Genomic DNA, 17,292 nt, shown 5'->3' with positions numbered 1-17,292 from the left:
TTGAGTTGGGGGGCCTACTCCCAGGCTGCTAGGATCCCATGACTGAGACCAGGTGGACAAAGCCTGGCTCCGGGACTCTGCAAGTTACTAACAGAGATGTAGCCCACCCAGCATACTCAAGGTGGGATCCCCCACTGGAGCCGAAGCTGCCCTCACGCATCACCTCCTAACTGCTGGCACGGGGCCTCTCCAGGCTCCTCACTCCTCCTCCAATACAGCCTCCTTCTGACTCTGTGCCCACTCCTCCTCATAACTGGGCTGCCTGAAGCTCCTTCCATGCCCCCACTTCCCCACCAAGTCTCCCTGCCTTGTGAGGCCCAGCCTCAGGAAGCCATCCTGTACTCCCCAGCGGGACCTGCTCCTGTCTGCTCTATTAAACCAAGCTCTGTAGCTCAGCTTCCAGCCCTCCAACAGCCCAACCTGCTCCTGACTCCCAGCACAAGTGTCCCCTCTAAAAGTGGCCCTTCATTGTCCCCCAACAGAGCCTGCTGACTCCTCTGAGACAATTTCCCTGCCAGCCTGCCTCTCCCTCCTTCGGGAAGCCTTCCCTGTCTGTGTACACAAGTCACCATTTAGTTATTCCTAATGGTTTCCTGAGTCTTGTCACTTTTGCTCACGTCCCCTGACAGCCTGGTCTAAGGCAGGGCCTGCAGAAGATGCTGATGGCTAGATAGGCACTCCTGGTGCCTGACTCTGCAGTTCTCCCTGGTCACAGCACTGCTGTTTTTGCTGTGAGTTTAGGAGCTGACTCAGGCCAGGCCTGTCTGGAGGGCAGTTAAAACAGCTTTTCTGGGCGCTTCCTTTCATTTCTCATCCTGTCCCTGCCTGGGTGGAAGAAGGCAGGCAGAGGCTGCAGCAGCTCATAGACATCAGGCAGGTTCAATGTTAAATGCACTTTACTGGGCCTCTGGGCCTTCCAACACTGTCCCCACTGAGCCTGGGGCACCCCCTTTCCAGTACCACCAGCTGCACTGCCCAGAAAGCGGGGTGAGTAGAGGGAACACGTGTGGAATAGCTGTCCTACTGTAGAGGGTCCTGGATAGTGCCGACAGCAAGGCCACTTCCCTCCCCTGCAGCTTCTGGCCCCACCCAGCAGCTCGGCCTTTCCATAGCAGGGAAGGGGGATACCTGGGGCTTCAAACCAGCCACCAGCTCCAGCTTAAAATGGGACAAGGGGCCACTTGCAAAATTCTTTGAGGGCAGTGGAGAGGTACAAGGGACAGCAGCTAGCTCCTGCCTGGGAGAGGGCGAGGCAGACCCTGGGAGCCAGGCTGGCTCTCGCCTTCAGGCCCAGAGCCCTGGGCCCAGCTCCCTGAGGAAGCTGGTGTTTGGAGCAGCGAGGTTCGGCCAGGTGAGGCTGGAGGGAGTACTGGTGGCCAGGAGGGGCAGCCAGTCCAACCCGGCTCTCCTCAGCACCCCCAGCGAGGGGTCACCAGTCCCGCTCGGCAGGTTCTCGGTAGGGGAGGCCTAAGAGCCTGAAGACATCCTTCTCAGTGGGAGTAGGCAGCACTCGGCCAGGCCCTACCTTGCAGCCTTGGGGGTTCCGGACCACAGCAGTGCTGAGGGCATGTTCTGACAGACTCATGCCCTTGGTTTTGGCCAGGGCCCGCATGGAGCGGTTGAAGTGTGCAGAGCCGGTGAAGTACAGCAGGGCACAGGCAAACTCACTGTAGGGTACCACAATGATGTCCAGGCGCCGGTGCCGCCGCCCTGGCCCGGGGAGCCGGCACACCCCCAAGTACTTCTGTTGCTGACCATTCTCCTCTTGGCTCACCAAGTCGTCTGTGAGGAACCCTGGCCCAACAGAGGGGACTACTGGGAGGGCTGGGAGCCAGGCCTGGGCTATCCCAGCCTCCCAGGTCTCTCCTGATCTCTAAGCTGGGGCTTGCCCAGGCATTAGCTGGGGTCACTACCCTCTCTGGGCCCTTCTCCTTTTCTATAAAACATGGATAGTAATTCCCATCTCCCCTGTAGTGTCATGGAGAGATCAGATGAGATCCTTGGCCTTTAGGGTTCACTGAGCACCTCCACATAGGTGTGGCAGGGCTGCTTCATCCCTCCCTTGAGAGGATCCCAGCCCCGACAGAGAGGTGGGATGCTGGCAGGGCACTGCTCCCCTGCTTCCTGCCTCAGGAGTGGAACTCTGAGGTTCACCCTCTCAGGGGCCCCCAGCCCTGTGCTGCCCTCCATCAACCTGCTCACCCAAGGATGGAGCTAATACCTTGCTGCCGAAGGCTGTCAAGGAGGCGACTGAAGATACCCTGGTGGGACCGGCCATCTGGGTGAGTGATGAGCACATCAACATCACCACAGGTCACCTTTCCCCGTCGGTATGAGCCACATGCCACACAGAGTAGCCTGGGGTTAAAGGCCTGGGCTGCTTTCTGGACCTGGGAAAGAGAGCAATGACAGGTAAGCGGCTGTGGGGAGCTCCTCTCCTACCGCAGCACAAGGGCCTTCCCTGACTCGGGCCCACACCCTCAGCTTATGCCCATTCCCAGACGCCTGCTGCTGGCCCTGGATAATCGACCCTGAGGAGCTGCTGTTCTTTCCCTTCGCTAGGACAGAAGAGAAGCAGCTCACTGTGCAGGAGGCAAGCCTGAGGAGAGATGGCAGAAGGTGCCAACTCTGCTTCTGAGAGTGGGCACTGAGCTTGCCCTGTGGAGCTCTTCAAGGGTAGGAAAACAGAGGTTCTCTCTGCCCCAGCCCATGTGCCCATGTCTGTGAAACTCCACTTAGGACAAGGGGCCAGGTGCTGAAGGCCCTCAGCCAGGTCTAGGCAGCCCCACATATCTACTGATTTGGAGCTAGAGGTGGAATGTGTGAGCTGGGGCTTGAGGCCTGAGCAGGTGGCTGGCACCATGGCCCAGGCCCAGGCCTGGGAGAAAGCGGAGCACAGAAATCCAGCTGCACCTGTGGGAAAGCAGAGGAAAGAAAGCAAAGAAGGGGCAATTCTGAACCCACACCACATCCTTTCTTGGTGGGGAGGGAGCTGAGACAGCAACTGTCAGCTGACGGATTGCCCCTCTCAGAGGAAAAACAAACCCCTTAGCCTCCACCCCTGAGACACTGAAGTTCTTTCATATGCAGATGACCTCCCGCCTCCACCCCAGGACACTGAGAATTCTGGGGCCTGATACCTCAAGTCTCCTGACAGGAGGGCTCTGCTAATCCCCTTACTCCCTTCTTGAGCCTCCCAAGAGAATGGAAGGAGGAGGTCCACGTGAGTAATCCCATCAAAACTCCTATGGCTGGAGCCCTGACATGGGGGCACGGGAGGCCAGGTGGGAAGCCTCTTTTGTTCCAACAGGCTGGGGACTGACTGCAGCATTCTCCATGCCCGGACACCATGGCTGAGTGACGGTGTCATCACTAGCACCAAGGCCTGGTGATGGGCAGACAAAGAGGCCTGTCCATCCATCTCACACCGGCCTCACAGCCCTGTGGCCTGGAATGGAGCTGGAGGCTGATTTCAACCAAACTGGGCCAGTCCCCATGGGATCCCACTCTATCAGAATCCCCAGCAAAAGTGAGCAAACTTGCCTCTCACAAGCAGCTCCTAATCCTAATGCCCACTGAACAATGACACGCCGAGCCCTAAATGCAGTCTAGTCTGTCTCTCATCTAGGTTTCAGATGAACCTAATCACTAACCCAACTCTAAATCAAACCTTATGTCTTGGACAACTACAAAACTTAAAAGCAACCAGCATTAAGAAAATCCTATGCCTAATGAAAGCCTAACTTTAACTCAATCTTTTTTTTTTTTTTTTTTGAGACAGAGTTAGAGAACAGGGTAGGGAGCTCTGAGAACCCTGTTGCCCAGGCTAGAGTGTAGTGGCACGATCTTGGCACACTGCAACCTCTGCCTCCCAGGTTCAAGCAAATCTCCCACCTCAGCCTCCCAAGTAACTGGGATTATAGGCATGAGCCACAGCACCTGGCTAACTTTTTGTATTTTCAGTAGAGATGAGGTTTTGCCATGTTGGCCAGGCTGGAAATTTTTGTATGTTTTATAGAGACAGGGTTTCACCATGTTGGCCAGGCTGGTCTCGAACTCCTGAGCTCATGATCCACCCGCCCTGGCCTCTCCCAAAGTGCTGGGATTAAAGGCGCGAGCCACGGCGCCTGGTCTTAACTCGATCTTGATGGAGCTTTCTTCCAGCCACAAACCAAATCCTACTGGCACTGTGCTCCTACACCAACTCTGCCCCAAATCCTGAGCCGGCCTCGGGTGGTCCATACATCCGGAAAAAACAAAAACCTTTGCACATTTGTGCATTCTGGGGAGAAAACAGCCCACAGTTTTCATCAGGTTCTCAAGAAGCTGGTGAAATAAAAATAAATTAAAAAAACATTAAAAACCTCTGTTCTGATCTACCCTAGCCTCAAGAAATACAGATATAATTTGCCTGTAATCTAACCCCAACATTAACCCAATCCTAACACGAACCAGACAAGAATCAAATCCAATCCTAATAGGTCTGACTACCGAGAACTAGAATCCGGGGACCTGATGTTACAGCTCTTTCCTCCCAAAGCCACCCACCCCGGCCTCTGGGCCTGGAGCTTCAGTTTCAACTTGCTCTCTCCTCAATCTCTGGTGACCCAGTTTTCTCTGCCTGCTGTGCTCCCCAGCTGAGCAGTCAGGGGTTCTTGGCTTTGACCCAAGACCTTACAGCAGGCCCTGGCTGTCCTCACTGCTCTGGGACACCTGCTTACTGTCTGCTCGATCTCTGTAGCCTCCTCTCTGGGCATGCGTTCCAGGAAGTCATTGTAATGCTTCAGGCCAATGGCCTGCTGGGTCGTCAGGGAGGCCTGGCTGCGGATTTCTTCCAGACTTCGGAAGCCCTGGAAAAAAGCAGCCAGATGGGAAGATGTGAGGCTCCAAGACCAATGAAGAGGTATGAGTGAGCACACACGAGGCTTCTATTGCCCCAGACTCTAGGGAAGGCTAGGGGCAGGACTGTCCTAGGGGTGGTTGGGTCTGTACTCAGCAGGACTTGGGAAAGGCAGGGGGTATGGAAAACATGCCGTAATCCAGCCTTGCCACTATCCTAAAATACAGTTCACGATTCCATCAGTCTGAGGATGGGCCTGGGCATCTTCATCGTTATCAAGCTCCCCTGGTGATTGTGAGTAGAGCCAGGATTGGGAACCACTGCTCTAGACATGCAGTGTCAAGGCCTGGCCTCCTTAGGAAGGCCCTTGCTGGACTCGGGAGACAGAGAAACATACTTCTTGTCTCTGCCTACTCTTTCTTAAGGATACCAAGCAACAAGGCTGCTCTGGGAGCTAAGGGGTCTGTATGAGTCCTGGTTCCCTCGAAAAAATGGTCTCCCTATACTGTGGGTGCATTCCCATCAGAGAAAAGGGTAGAGAACTCCGAGACACAGCAAAACTGAAGTAGTGGCTGGGCTAGCATGTGACCTGTTGGTACCACATCTGGGCAGTCTTGCTTCCAGCTCCCCAGATATTGGAGAAGAGCTCCAAGACAGGCACGCTCTCACTGATATGGTCCAGCTTCCGCAGATGCCCACTCTCCAGGATCTCTACGATTTTCTCAGCCATCCGCTTCCCAATTCCAGGGATACTGCAGGCCTCCTAGAGGAGGAGGAAGCAGAGGCAAGAAAGAAGAGTGAGGAGATGGAGGAGGTAGAGCCAGTGGAAAGGAAGCTGACTCCTCTAGCAGATGCTGGGGGGAAAGCCAGCCTGGCTGCTTGGCAACTGTGTGGCTGTGTAAAGCTTGGGTTGTAGATAAAGATGAGAATTTTGGATAGAATGAGGGCTGGATAATTTGTCTTTTGGAGATCAGCAGTAAGAAGTAGAAAATAATGATGATATTAGTCACCACCACCACCACTACCACCATCATCATCATCATTCCAACAGCAAGAGCTAACATTTACTGAGAGCTTACTGTATGTCAGGTCCTGTGGTACAGGTTCCATTTCATTGAATAGTAGCCCCTTTTTACTAATAAGAAAACTGATGCTCTGAGAGTTTAAGTAACTTGACTAGAGTCACACAGTTAGTGAGTGACAGGAACCAGAATTCAAACCCTAGTCTGTTAGGCTTAAGAATCTAAACTTCTTTTTAAAAACCTTTTAGGCTGGGCACAGTGGTTCACGTCTGTAATCCCAGCACTTTGCAGGGCTAAGGAAGGTGGATCTCTGGAGCCCAGGTGCTTGAGACCAGCCTGGATAACATGGCGAAACCCCATCTCTACTAAATAAATAAATAAACAAAATGAAAAATAAGAAAACTTTTAATTATGTTAAAAAATTCAAAAGTAGAAGGATCAGTATAACAAACCCCCAAGTACCCATCTCCCAGCTTCAACAACTATCAAGATTTTGCCAATCTGCTTTCATCAATTTTCCTTTTAGAAAAAAAAGGAAGTGCAAGTCCTAGACACCATAAAATCTTCACCATTGTACCAGAACCCCACTGGTGACTGGCAGCGCCTTCACTAACCCCTGGCTAGTAAAGAAAAGGCCCCTCTTCCCACCCTAGCCCCTGGCTACCTGGTACGAGGTGACAGGCTTGTGGAAGCTCTTGAGGGCATTGATGGCCTTGGCATAGCCCAAGGCCCTCCACTTGTCCCCCTGGACACTGTAGGCTTTGGCCAGAACTTCCAGCTTCTCTGTGATATGGAGGTTGTGGTTGGTCACCTTCTGGCTTGAGGGCTGTGCACAGACCCACTTATCCAGGACCTCAGGGGCTAGGCGAGGCTCACAGTCTCCCTCAATGGAGGTGGGGTAGTGGCCACTGATGAGGGCTTCCAGATCAGCTGTGCTAACCTGGGTTTCTTCCCCATCACTGGTTTCATCGTCAGAGATGGGCTTGGGGTAGAAAAGGAAAGGAAACAATAAATTCTTATTCTCCAGGAGAAGGGATCCTTGAAGATGGGGGTCATGGGGTCATCTTCTTTGTCAGGGGGAGGGTCTTCTAGTCAGACCTAAGAATGGGGCGGGCCTTCTGCATCAGACTTGGATCTCCTTGAGTGTGGGGCCACATTGCCTTAAGCTCCCCCCCCAGTACCTAGCCTTAGGATCCCCAGTGGTGTGTGGTAGATGTGGCCTAGATGAATGCGTCAGTGATGAGTGTTAGGAAGAGCTAAGTGGCTTCACAATAGCGCTCCTTTCTCAGGGGCCTGTGACTTTCTGAACAGCCATCAGGCCCTCCCCATTTCTGTGATCTGTTTCCTAGGGGAAGGGAGCTCTGAGGGATGGGAGGCTTCTGACCTGGGCTTGGGTGTTTGGTGCCTCTTTTGTCTTTTGGGGAGAAGACACAGGTCTGGTGGGAGAAGAAGGAGGAAAAAGCGCTGTCTGAAGCAGGGCCTCATGGGTGCCAGAAGGAATAGAAGAATCCTGCTCTGTCTTGCTTGGCTGTGGCTGGTCCAAGTACCTATGGGGATAGTGATAGGTGGTTAAGACACCAAAGGTCTCACCCTTTATCTGTCCCCAGTCCTTCTGTACTCCAAAATACTTGGTTTCCCCATGTGTCCAATTAAAACAATGAGTTTTTTGAGGTGTTCGGGATTTATTTTGAGACAGGGTCTTGCTCTGTCACCCAGGGTGGAGTAGGGTGTTGCAATCAAGGCTCAGTGTAGCTCCAACCTCCCGGGCTCAATCAATCCTCCCACCCTAGCCTCTTGTACCTGGGACTACAGGCACACACTACCATGCCTGGCTAATTTTTAAATTAATGGTAGTTATTTTTAATAATTTAAGAAGAGAGCTCAAGATGCTACTAGAAAACATTTTTTAAAAAGACTGGGATCAACCCACCTACTAGGGATGAAGATGCTGAATCCAGCTACATCCACGAGCCTCCTCTCCTGAAGGCACAAGCTCAGCCAGGCTGACTTCACCAGCTGAGCATCCTCGGGCAGCTGGGGTAATCCGAGAAGGCGGAGGGCCCGCTCGTAGTCCATGCCATCATCCACCACAATGTGAGTGACACCTGGGGCCTGGGCAGGGCATAGCTGGCCACCATGCTGGACAATCTGCTTCTCAAAGAGTTCTGCCCGGGCTCGTCCAATGCCAGGGCGTACGACATGGGCCCGAAGGGAGCTCAGCCACTCTGTGGAAGGCACATCCAGATGACTACTGTCATAACATTTTTATCTGCCACCCCCTGGCTACAACATAACTTCTAACATGATCTGAATGAAGTGTTTACAGTCCGCTACCCTGAAAATAAGCATTTCCCTTCCATCCAGTTTCCCTTCTACATATAGCAAATTTTCTCACAGGCCAGCACTCGAATGTAACGGACAATAATTTTTTTTTTTTGAGATGGAGTCTGGCTCTGTTGCCCAGGCTGGAGTGCAATGGCATGATCTCAGCTCACTGCAACCTCCACCTCCTGGGTTCAACTGATTCTCCTGCCTCAGCCTCCCGAGTAGCTGAGATTACAGGCAAGCGCCACCATGCCTAGCTAATTTTTGTATTTTTAGTAGAGACGGGGTTTCATCATGTTGGCCAGGATGGTCTCCATCTCTTGACCTCATGATCTGCCCGCCTCAATCTCTCAAAGTATTAGGATTACAGGCGTGAGCCACCTTGCCCGCCCGGGACAAGGATACATCCTGTTTCCTGGTGCAACCTAGAAGTGTCTGGCACATTGTAAGTAACCTGTAAATATCTGTTGAATTAATGCCTCCTCCCTTCTTACTTTGTTTTGTTTGTTTTTTTTTGTTTGTTTGTTTTTTTGAGACAGGCTCACTCTGTCGCCCAGGCAGGAGTGCAGTAGCATGATCTCAGGTCACTGCAACCTCCATCTCCCGGGTTCAAGCAATTCTCGTGCCTTAGCCTCCCAAGTAACTGGGACTACAGGTGTGTGCCACCATGCCTGGCTAATTTTTTGTATTTTTAGTAGAGATGGGATTTTGCCATGTTGCCCAGGCTGGTCTCACACTCCTGGGTTCATCAGGTGATCTGCCTGCCTCAGCCTCCCAAAGTGCTGGGATTACATGCATGAACCACCACACCCCGCCTCCCTCCTTACTTTGAATCCCTTATTATTTATTCTTTCAACAAAGCACATATTTCTTGCCATTACATGTGTTTCTTGCCCTTACAGTCTGCCAGACCTGACAATCCTGTCCCCAAAGCCTCTGCATTTATTTGTCAATTTGGCTGCAAAACAGCTAACAACAAACCTGGGTAATGGAGGGGATTTCTGCCCAGTCCCCCAGGACAAAAATTCTACTGGTCATTCCCTGAGGGTCCAGGGAGTCTTTTCTGATTAATAGAGGTCTCTGGGTAGAAAAGAAGATAACACAGCAAATGGCCTGTCCCAGATCCAGGACCAAGCTTAGTACAAAGCAGGTACAAACAGCCCTGCAAGCCCTGGACAGGCAAAGTCAGCTCCAATATCTGATTCTGGACATGAACAATGTAGGGCTGAAGCGCATGAAGGCTGAGGGTTCAAGGGAAGGAGGGTTCTGAGGGTGGGTGAGCTCACCTTCTGCTGCTTCTCCCTCTTCCCTCCTGGGAATCTTTGCAAGTACTTTTGATGATGCATCGGCATGATTTTTCTTCCGCTTGGGAAATGCCTTCAAGATACCCCTGGGATCCATTGAAGTATGGCTGGATCCCAGTCTATTAGAGGGTTGGCCAGGGCAGCTGTCAGGTGGAAATTCAGAATTTAGGCTCTCCAACCTATTTGCCTATGGAGGTAGGGTGTTTCCTGACCAGGCCTTGGGGATAGCAGCCCACTTCGGGGAGACAGTGGTTGTGGGGGGCCTCCTCAAACCGCGTTAAACTTCACTGGTGTAGCCTAGCTTCACACTCCCCAGCCTTTCAAAGTGTTAAGTCTTTCGGAGTATTAGGGGAAATGAGGAGAAGACTGGGACCATTGGGCGTACTTTTGAGGAGCAGGAAACAACATCATTCCTCAGTGGGGTTGCTCTAAGAATTCAGCACAGCCCTACTGCTGCAGCCCCCTTCTGAAGGGCTTTACCAAAATGGGATACTGGGTTAGGGAATCGAGCTTTAGGGAGTGGAGCGGAGACTGGGGAGAACCTGCACCATAAACCCCACATAATCTTTCTCTACCTTCAACACAGAGTTGCAGAGGAAAACCTAAGGAGGGGGACTTTCGGGGGATGAGTGGGAACGCCCTGCACCTGCCCTGGTTTCAGCCACTCGGCACGGGAGTGCTCAGCCCCACAGCTGCGGGGAGATGGGGCACGGCCGCAGCAGCTGTGGGGCACTCTCCGGGATTGGAAGAGTCTCGGTCTCGCAGCTGGGGGTGGAGAAGGCCCGGGCAGGTGTGCTGTACCCGCCGTGTACGCAGCTGGTGCAGGCCGGGGAATCCCAGCTTCGGGCTAGAGGAAAGCTGGAGCGCCCGACCCCGGCCCCAAGAGTCCCTCTCCAACCCCCGAAGTCGGTCCCCGGGTGGGTTCGACAACTGGCCAAGCTGATCACCCGCGGGTGGGCAGGAATAAGCCACTTACCAGGAGAGCCAATGAGAGCGGACGAAGTGGGAAAGGAGGGCAAATGGCCAGAATAGCTTCCGAGTCAGCCGGAAGTGACCCTCAGTGGAACGGTTGCCATGGCAGCGGCCGGGCGCGCTGCTTGGCAGAGGAAAGATGGCGGTGACGGGATGGCTGGAGAGTCTGCGGACGGCCGAGAAGACTGCGCTGCTGCAGGATGGTAACTCGAGGGCCCCCGCGAGCTCCCTCGTTTTTTTCCCCCAGGGTCCGCCCCACAGGAAAAGCCTCAAGGTCGGCAGAGCTGAAAGGGTCTCGGCGGTCAGCCGGGCCAGGTCCCTGCATTTGTAGATGAGGAGACTGAGGCTCAGAGATGACGTGACTGGAACACAGGTCTCCGGACACCGACTAGATTCCTCTACATCAGCTCGCTCTGCTTTGAGTTTGTTGCAAATATAATAATTTCACATTAATTATCTCATTTGCTCCTCACCACTGTCCTGAGAGGCTAATTTTTCACCCCGTTTTACAGAACAGGAAACTGAACTCCAAGAATGTTTTAGACTTTAGAAAGGAGGGAGGCCTGGGCTGTAGTTCCGACTCTGCCATTAATTCACCACGGGCTCTCCAGTCGGCCCTTTTATTTGTTTAGACCTCACTTTCCTCGTCTGTAAAATGAAGTGGATGGGCTACCACTGAGGCCCTTTCCAGCTGTAATATTTTTGTAAAGTGAACTTTTTTTTTTTTTTTTAAAGACGGGGTTTCACCATGTTGGTCAGGCTGGTCTTGAACTCCCGACCTCGGGTGATCCGCCCGCCTTCGCCTCCAAAGTGCTTGGATTACAGGCGTGAGCCACCACGTCCGGCCTAAACTGAACCTCTTAATGTTTTCTGTGTCTTTAGGAGAGCTAGAGCAAGGACCAAGGGCTGTGCCTGGAAGAGGTGGGCACAGGGGCATGGATACCTAACTTTTTCCCACCCTAGGATTGGCCGATGTCGGCCCCCTGTGCACTTGGGTCCTTTCTGAACCCACTGGGGAGCCAGGATGAATTGGGTCTGAAGTTCCTGAGGTTTTGAAGATAACAGCAGGTGACTCACATTCACAGGTAGAGGCCAGTCAAGGCAGCCTGAAGTTTGTGGAAATTAAAATCACTTGCTTTTTCTTGCAGCATTTAAGGAGGCTTTTACTATGTGCCAAGCTCTAAACTTGAACCGAAAGAAAAAGATATGTTGTCCCAGGACTTAGAGTGGTTGGGAAAAACATGTATGCAAATAATAAGATGTGCTAAATAGAGGTTGTAATCTTGTATAAAATGGTAGGAAATAATGAAGGTGTAAATGACACCTCTTTGGAGAAAGACCCAACAGAAGTGATGATATTTCTGGGTCCTAAACAATTAATAAGGCCAGGCACAGTGGCTCACGCCCATAATTCCAACACTCTGGGGGGCCAAGGTGGTCGGATCATTTGAGCTCAGGAGTTCAAGACCAGCCTGAGCAACATGGCTAAACTTTGTCTCTACAAAAAATACAAAAATTATGGCTGGGGGTAGTGGCTCATGCCTGCAATCCCAGCACTTTGGGAGGCCAAGGTTGGTGGATCACTTGAGGCCAGGAGTTTGGGACCAGCCTGGCCAACAAAGTGAAACCCTGTCTCTACTAAAAATAAAAAAATTAGCCAGGCGTGGTGGTGTGTACCGGTAATTCCAGCTACTCCAGAGGCTAAAGCAGGAGAATCACTTGAACCCAGGAGACGGAGGTTGCAGTGAGCTGAGATCACACCACTGCATTCCAGCCTGGGTAACAGAGTGAGTGAGACTCTGTCTCAAACAAAAAATAAAAATTAGGTGGGTGTCATGGCACATGCCTGTAGTTCCAGCTACTTGTGGTGGCTAAGGCCAGAGGATCGCTTGAGTTGGGGAGGTAGATGCAGCAGTGAGCCAAGATCATGCCACTGCACTCCAGCTTGGGCGACAGAGAGAGACCCTGTCTCAAAACACAGAAGGAAAAAAAAAAAAAGAATTAATAGGTGTTTGCTGAGTGAAGAAGAGGATAGCTATTCAAGGAAGAATGACTCACGTATAAAGGCCCATATGTGAAGGTGTGAAGGTACATGGATGATTACTAGAGGAATAACAAAACGTTTAGTGATGTTAAAGCAGTAACTCAGTCAGAACAAACCACCTATAACTATGTCAGGTACTATTCTAGGTGCCAGGATAGAAGGGAGAATAAAAAGCTCCCTTTTCTTAAGCAGCAATGAGGGGAAGTTGTAGGAAATGAAGAGAGATTACAGATAGATTGGGACATATTGTGATAGATATCTTATACCTTGCTAAAGATTTAGGACATTTTTTCATAGGACAGTAGGTTTTGTTTTTATTGTGGTAACAAATACATAACAGAACTTAGCATTTAATTTTTAAGTGTACAGTTCTGTGGCATTAAGTACATTCACATTGTTGTACAACTGTCACCACCATCCAGCTCCAGAACTTCTTAACCTTTCTCAACTGAAGTTCTGTGTTTTGTTTTTTGGAGATAGGGACTTACTCTGTCACCCAGGCTGGGGTACACTGGTGCGATCTTAGCTTGAACTCCTAGGCTCATGTAATTCTCCCACCTCCGCCTATTGAATAGCTGGGACCATAAGCATGTGCCACTACACCTAGCTCAAGTGAAACTCGGTACCCATCAAATGCCAAGTCCTCATTCCCTCCTCCCCCATCCCCTGGCAACCACCATTCTACTTTCTGTCTCTATGAATTTGACTACTCTAGGAACCTCATCTAAGTGGAATCATACAATATTTGTCCTTCTGTAACTGGCGTATTTCACTTAGCATAATGCTTCAGGTTCATCCGTGTTGCCACAGTTGGATGCTTCCAACCGTGCCATTAATTCACCATGGGCTCTCCAGGCAGCCCTTTACTTGTTTGGACCTCATTTTCCTCATCTCTAAAATGAAGTGGATGGGCTACCATTGTTATGTCTGGGGTCCTTTCCAGCTGTGATATCCTTTGTAAAGTTCCCTGTGTTTTTAAGGGAGATGCAGCAAGGACCAAGGGCTGTGCCTGGAAGAGGTGGGCACAGGGGTATGGATATTGTAGCATGTGTCAAAATTTCACGCCTTTTGAAGGCTGATACCCCATTGTATGTCTATACTGCGTTCTGTTTATTCATTCATCGTCGATGGACATCTGGGTTACTTCCACCTTTTGGGAATTGTGAATAATGCTGCTCTGAACATGAGTCTACAAATATCCACTCCAGTCCCTGCTTTCACTATTTCTGGCCACAGCAGTGTTTAAACAAATGTTTTATCAGCCTGGATTTTGTGAAGTTCTTTTGTTAGTAGCATCACAAAATGATGTTCTTAGGTTCCCCCCAACCGCAAACCGAAAAACAATTTAGTATTGCATATGTAGATATGCCTTGTCCAACTTGCAGACTTAAGCCCAGGTGTGTAGGAGGGGTGTGGAGAGTGGGGGTGTTACTCCCTTCCACCAAGAATCATGGCTGTTGATATCTTGGATTGGATAATGATAATCCAATTTACTTTTGATTTTTTTTTTTTCTTGAGATGGAGTCTTGCTCTGTCGCCCAGGATGGAGTGCAGTGGCATGATCTTGGCTCGTTGCAACCTCCACCTTCCACATTCAAGCATTTCTCCTGCCTCAGCCTCCCAAGTAGCTGGGATTATAGGCACCTGCCACCACGCCCGGCTAATTTTTATATTTTTAGTAGAGATGGGGTTTCACCATATTGGCCAGGCTGGTCTCAATCTCTTGACCTCGTGATCCACCCACCTCAGCCTCCCAAAGTGCTGGTATTACAGGTGTGAGCCACTGCACCTGGCCTACTTTTAATTTTTTTTTTTTTAACCAAGACTGACCACGTTTTGGACATAGATTTTTTTTTTTTTTTTAAGAAATTACGTTCATTGTGGAAATATGAAAAATAAAGATAAATAAAAATAAAGTTTAATACTACCACCCAGATAATCATAATTTACTTTTTTTTTTTTTTTTTTAAACAGAGTCTCGATCTGTCACCCAGGCTGTAGTGTGCAGTGGTGTGATCTTGGCTCACCGCAACCTCTGCCTTCCAGGTTCAAGCGATTCTTCTGTCTCAGTCTCCCAAGTAGCTTGAATTACAGGAATGTGTCATATGCCCAGCTAATATTTTTTGTATTTTTAGTAGAGACAAGTTTTCACCATGTTGGCCAGGTTGGTCTTGAATTCCCGATCTCAGATGATCCACCCACCTCAGCCTCCCAAAGTGCTGAGATGACAGGCATGAGCCACCATCACTTTTGTTGCCCAAGCTGCAGTGCAATGGCGCGATCTCGGCTCACTGCAACCTCCGCCTCCTGGGTTCAAGTGATTCTCCGGCATCAGCCTCCCGAGTAGCTGGGATTACAGGCATGTGCCATGACACCTGGCTAATTTTTTGGTATTTTTAGGAGAAACAGCGTTTTACTATGTTAGCCAAGCTGGGCTCAAACTCCTGACCTCATGTGATCTGTCTACCTCGGCCTCCCAAAGGGCTGGGATTACAGGCATGAGCCACTGCGCATAGCCCATAATTTACATTTTTTTTTTTTTTTTTGAGACAGAGTCTCGCTCTGTCCCCTAGGCTGAAGTGTAGTGGTACAATCTCCGCTCACTGCAACCTCCACCTGGGTTCAAGCAATTATCCTGCCTCAGCCTCCCGAGTAGCTTGGATTATAGGCACGTGCCACCATGCCCAGCTAATTTTTTGTATTTTTAGTAGAAACAGGGTTTCACCCTGTTAGCCGGGGTGGTCTTGAACTCCTGACCTCGTGATCCACCTGCTTGGGCCTCCCAAAGTGCTAGGATTACAGGTGTGAGCCACTGTGCCTGGCCCCCTATAATTTACATTTTTATATGTAAACTTCTATATTATTCCATGTGTACACTCAAAGATATTTTTTCTTTTACAAAAATATAATACTAATATTCTCAAGAATTTATATAAACATATTTCTAGACTAAATATACTATTAAAGTGAAGATAAGTATCTCATAATCATTGGGTAAGGGAGGATGCTCTAAGTGCAACTTCTAAGGCAGTAACCACAAACGAAGAAAATATATAGTTGATTTTATAAAAACTAAACACTTGTGTTGGGCACCTGTAATCCCAGCTACTGGGGAGACTGAGGCAGGAAGATCGCGTGAGCCCAGAAGTTTGAGGCTGTGGTGTGCTAAAATCATGGCCTGTGAATAGCCACTGCACTCCAGCCTAGGAAACATAGCAAGACACTCTTAAAAAACAAAAAACACTTGTTTGGGAAAACCCACTTTAAACAAAGTTAAGGGCCAGGTGTGGTGCCTCACACCTGTAATCCCAACACTTTGAGAGGCCAAGGTGGGAGGATTGCTTGAGTTCGGGAGTTTGAGATCAGCCTGGGTAACATAGTAACACCCTGTCTCTAAAAAAAAAATTTTTTTTAATTAGCTGGGTATGGTGGTGGGCGACTGTAGTCCCAGCTACTCAAGAGGCTGAGGTGAAGGATCACTTGAGCCCAGGAGACAAAGATTGCAGTGAGCTGAGATCACACCATTGCACTCCAGCCTCGGCAATAGAGTGAGACTCTGTCTCAAAAAAAAAAAAAAAAACCTTAGTTTAGTTTTCCTTATCTATGAAATACAGGTAATAAAGACACATAGGATTATTGGGAGAATTAAATTTGATAAACATGTGAAGTACGTGGGTTTAGTAAATGCGGCATCCTGCCTAGACTCGAGGCTGGATGTCAAGGGGAGACGATGGTCAAGCAAGACCCCCTCGGCTCCTCCCAGGCAGTACCTTGGACCCCGCTTCTGACAGGAGAGCCCTTTCTAGTGCCTGTGAGCCATCTGAATGATTAAGGGTGGTATAACCTAGGGCCCTCCTGAGAAGCCCTACAAATTTAGGGATGAGTTTATCCAGAATACAGATTAGGAATGGCTCAAGGGAACCGTATCCCAGAGAAGTGAACTGGACAGGAAAAAGGCACCCTGGGGCTCTTATTCATCCAGCATATGTAGGATACTTGTCTACTGGACGTTCGTGCTCTGCTGCTAGTTTACTGAGGAGTCTGCCTATATCTACTTCCCTGTCTATAAAAAGAAAGGGGAAATTACATAGCCACTCTTAAGCAAATGCTCCAGGGGTAGAGGAACTGGGCTAGGAGACCCCCTTAGTTTCTTCTATTCTTTCAATGGATAGTGCATCAACGTTTATTCATTCTTTCAATCAGTATATAGTTGAACTCCTAATATATGCCAGGAGCCACGTTTGGTCTTTAGGAAACCATACGCATGGGGATAAAACCCCTCCTATCTAGTAGAAAAGACAGGAGATAATCAAAGAGTCACATAAGTAGATATAAAATCATAACCAAAGTAAATGCCATGAAGAAAGTACATGGGGACTTAACATCATGTCACTGTGTGATAGGAATCGCCTGGAGATGTGCAGAGCACTGGCATGGCTGAAGGGAGTGCTTTGTCAGGAAACCCAATCCAGTGTCTTGAACACATAGGCTTGGTTTTAGGAAGTGGAGAGAGAAAGGTAAATGTAGTGTCATTCATGGGAAGACAAATGCTTTGGAAAGTATCATGGGGTGGGGCATGGTGGCTCACACCTGTAATCCCAGCACTTCGGGAGGCCAAAGTGAATGGATCACCTGAGGTCAGGAGTTCAAAACCAGCTTGGTCAACATGGTGAAACTCTGTCTCAACTAAAAATACAAAAAAAATTAGCTGGGCGTGGTGGCAGGGGCCTGTAATCCCAGCTACTTTGGGAGGCTGAGGCAGGAGAATCGTTTGAACCCAGGAGG

General features: G+C 49.8%; 2 protein-coding genes across 6 annotated transcripts in view; one reads left to right on the top strand and one right to left on the bottom strand.

Annotated features, from left to right (window-relative positions):
- Positions 1-878: 878 nt before the first annotated feature.
- On the bottom strand, positions 879-10,561 carry POLL (DNA polymerase lambda). 4 transcript variants are annotated; one of them, XM_037739511.1, is made up of 9 exons: positions 10,468-10,561; positions 9,474-9,678; positions 7,793-8,087; positions 7,247-7,409; positions 6,527-6,844; positions 5,430-5,603; positions 4,722-4,850; positions 2,222-2,390; positions 879-1,794 (listed from the first exon to the last, which is right to left on the bottom strand). In XM_037739511.1, the coding sequence occupies exons 2-9, from the start codon at positions 9,586-9,588 to the stop codon at positions 1,430-1,432; spliced, it is 1,728 nt and encodes a 575-aa protein (XP_037595439.1). In that variant the 5' UTR covers positions 9,589-9,678; positions 10,468-10,561; the 3' UTR covers positions 879-1,429. The 4 variants fall into 4 exon arrangements, with proteins under 4 accessions (XP_037595439.1, XP_017386680.1, XP_017386681.1 ...); XM_017531191.2 differs by having other exon boundaries at positions 9,474-9,634; XM_017531192.2 differs by having other exon boundaries at positions 9,474-9,610.
- Positions 10,553-17,292, top strand: part of DPCD (deleted in primary ciliary dyskinesia homolog (mouse)) — a 22,913-nt gene continuing 16,173 nt past the window's right edge. For both annotated transcript variants that reach the window (XM_017531195.2, XM_017531194.2), the window contains exon 1: positions 10,553-10,666. In XM_017531195.2, the coding sequence (XP_017386684.1) occupies positions 10,603-10,666 (64 nt within the window). In that variant the 5' untranslated portion in view covers positions 10,553-10,602. The remainder of the gene's footprint in view (positions 10,667-17,292) is intronic.

The sequence above is a fragment of the Cebus imitator genome, unplaced genomic scaffold, assembly GCF_001604975.1.
Source record: "Cebus imitator isolate Cc_AM_T3 unplaced genomic scaffold, Cebus_imitator-1.0 Scaffold71, whole genome shotgun sequence".
Lineage (NCBI taxonomy): Eukaryota > Metazoa > Chordata > Mammalia > Primates > Cebidae > Cebus > Cebus imitator.
This window is presented reverse-complemented; position numbering and strand designations above follow the sequence as displayed.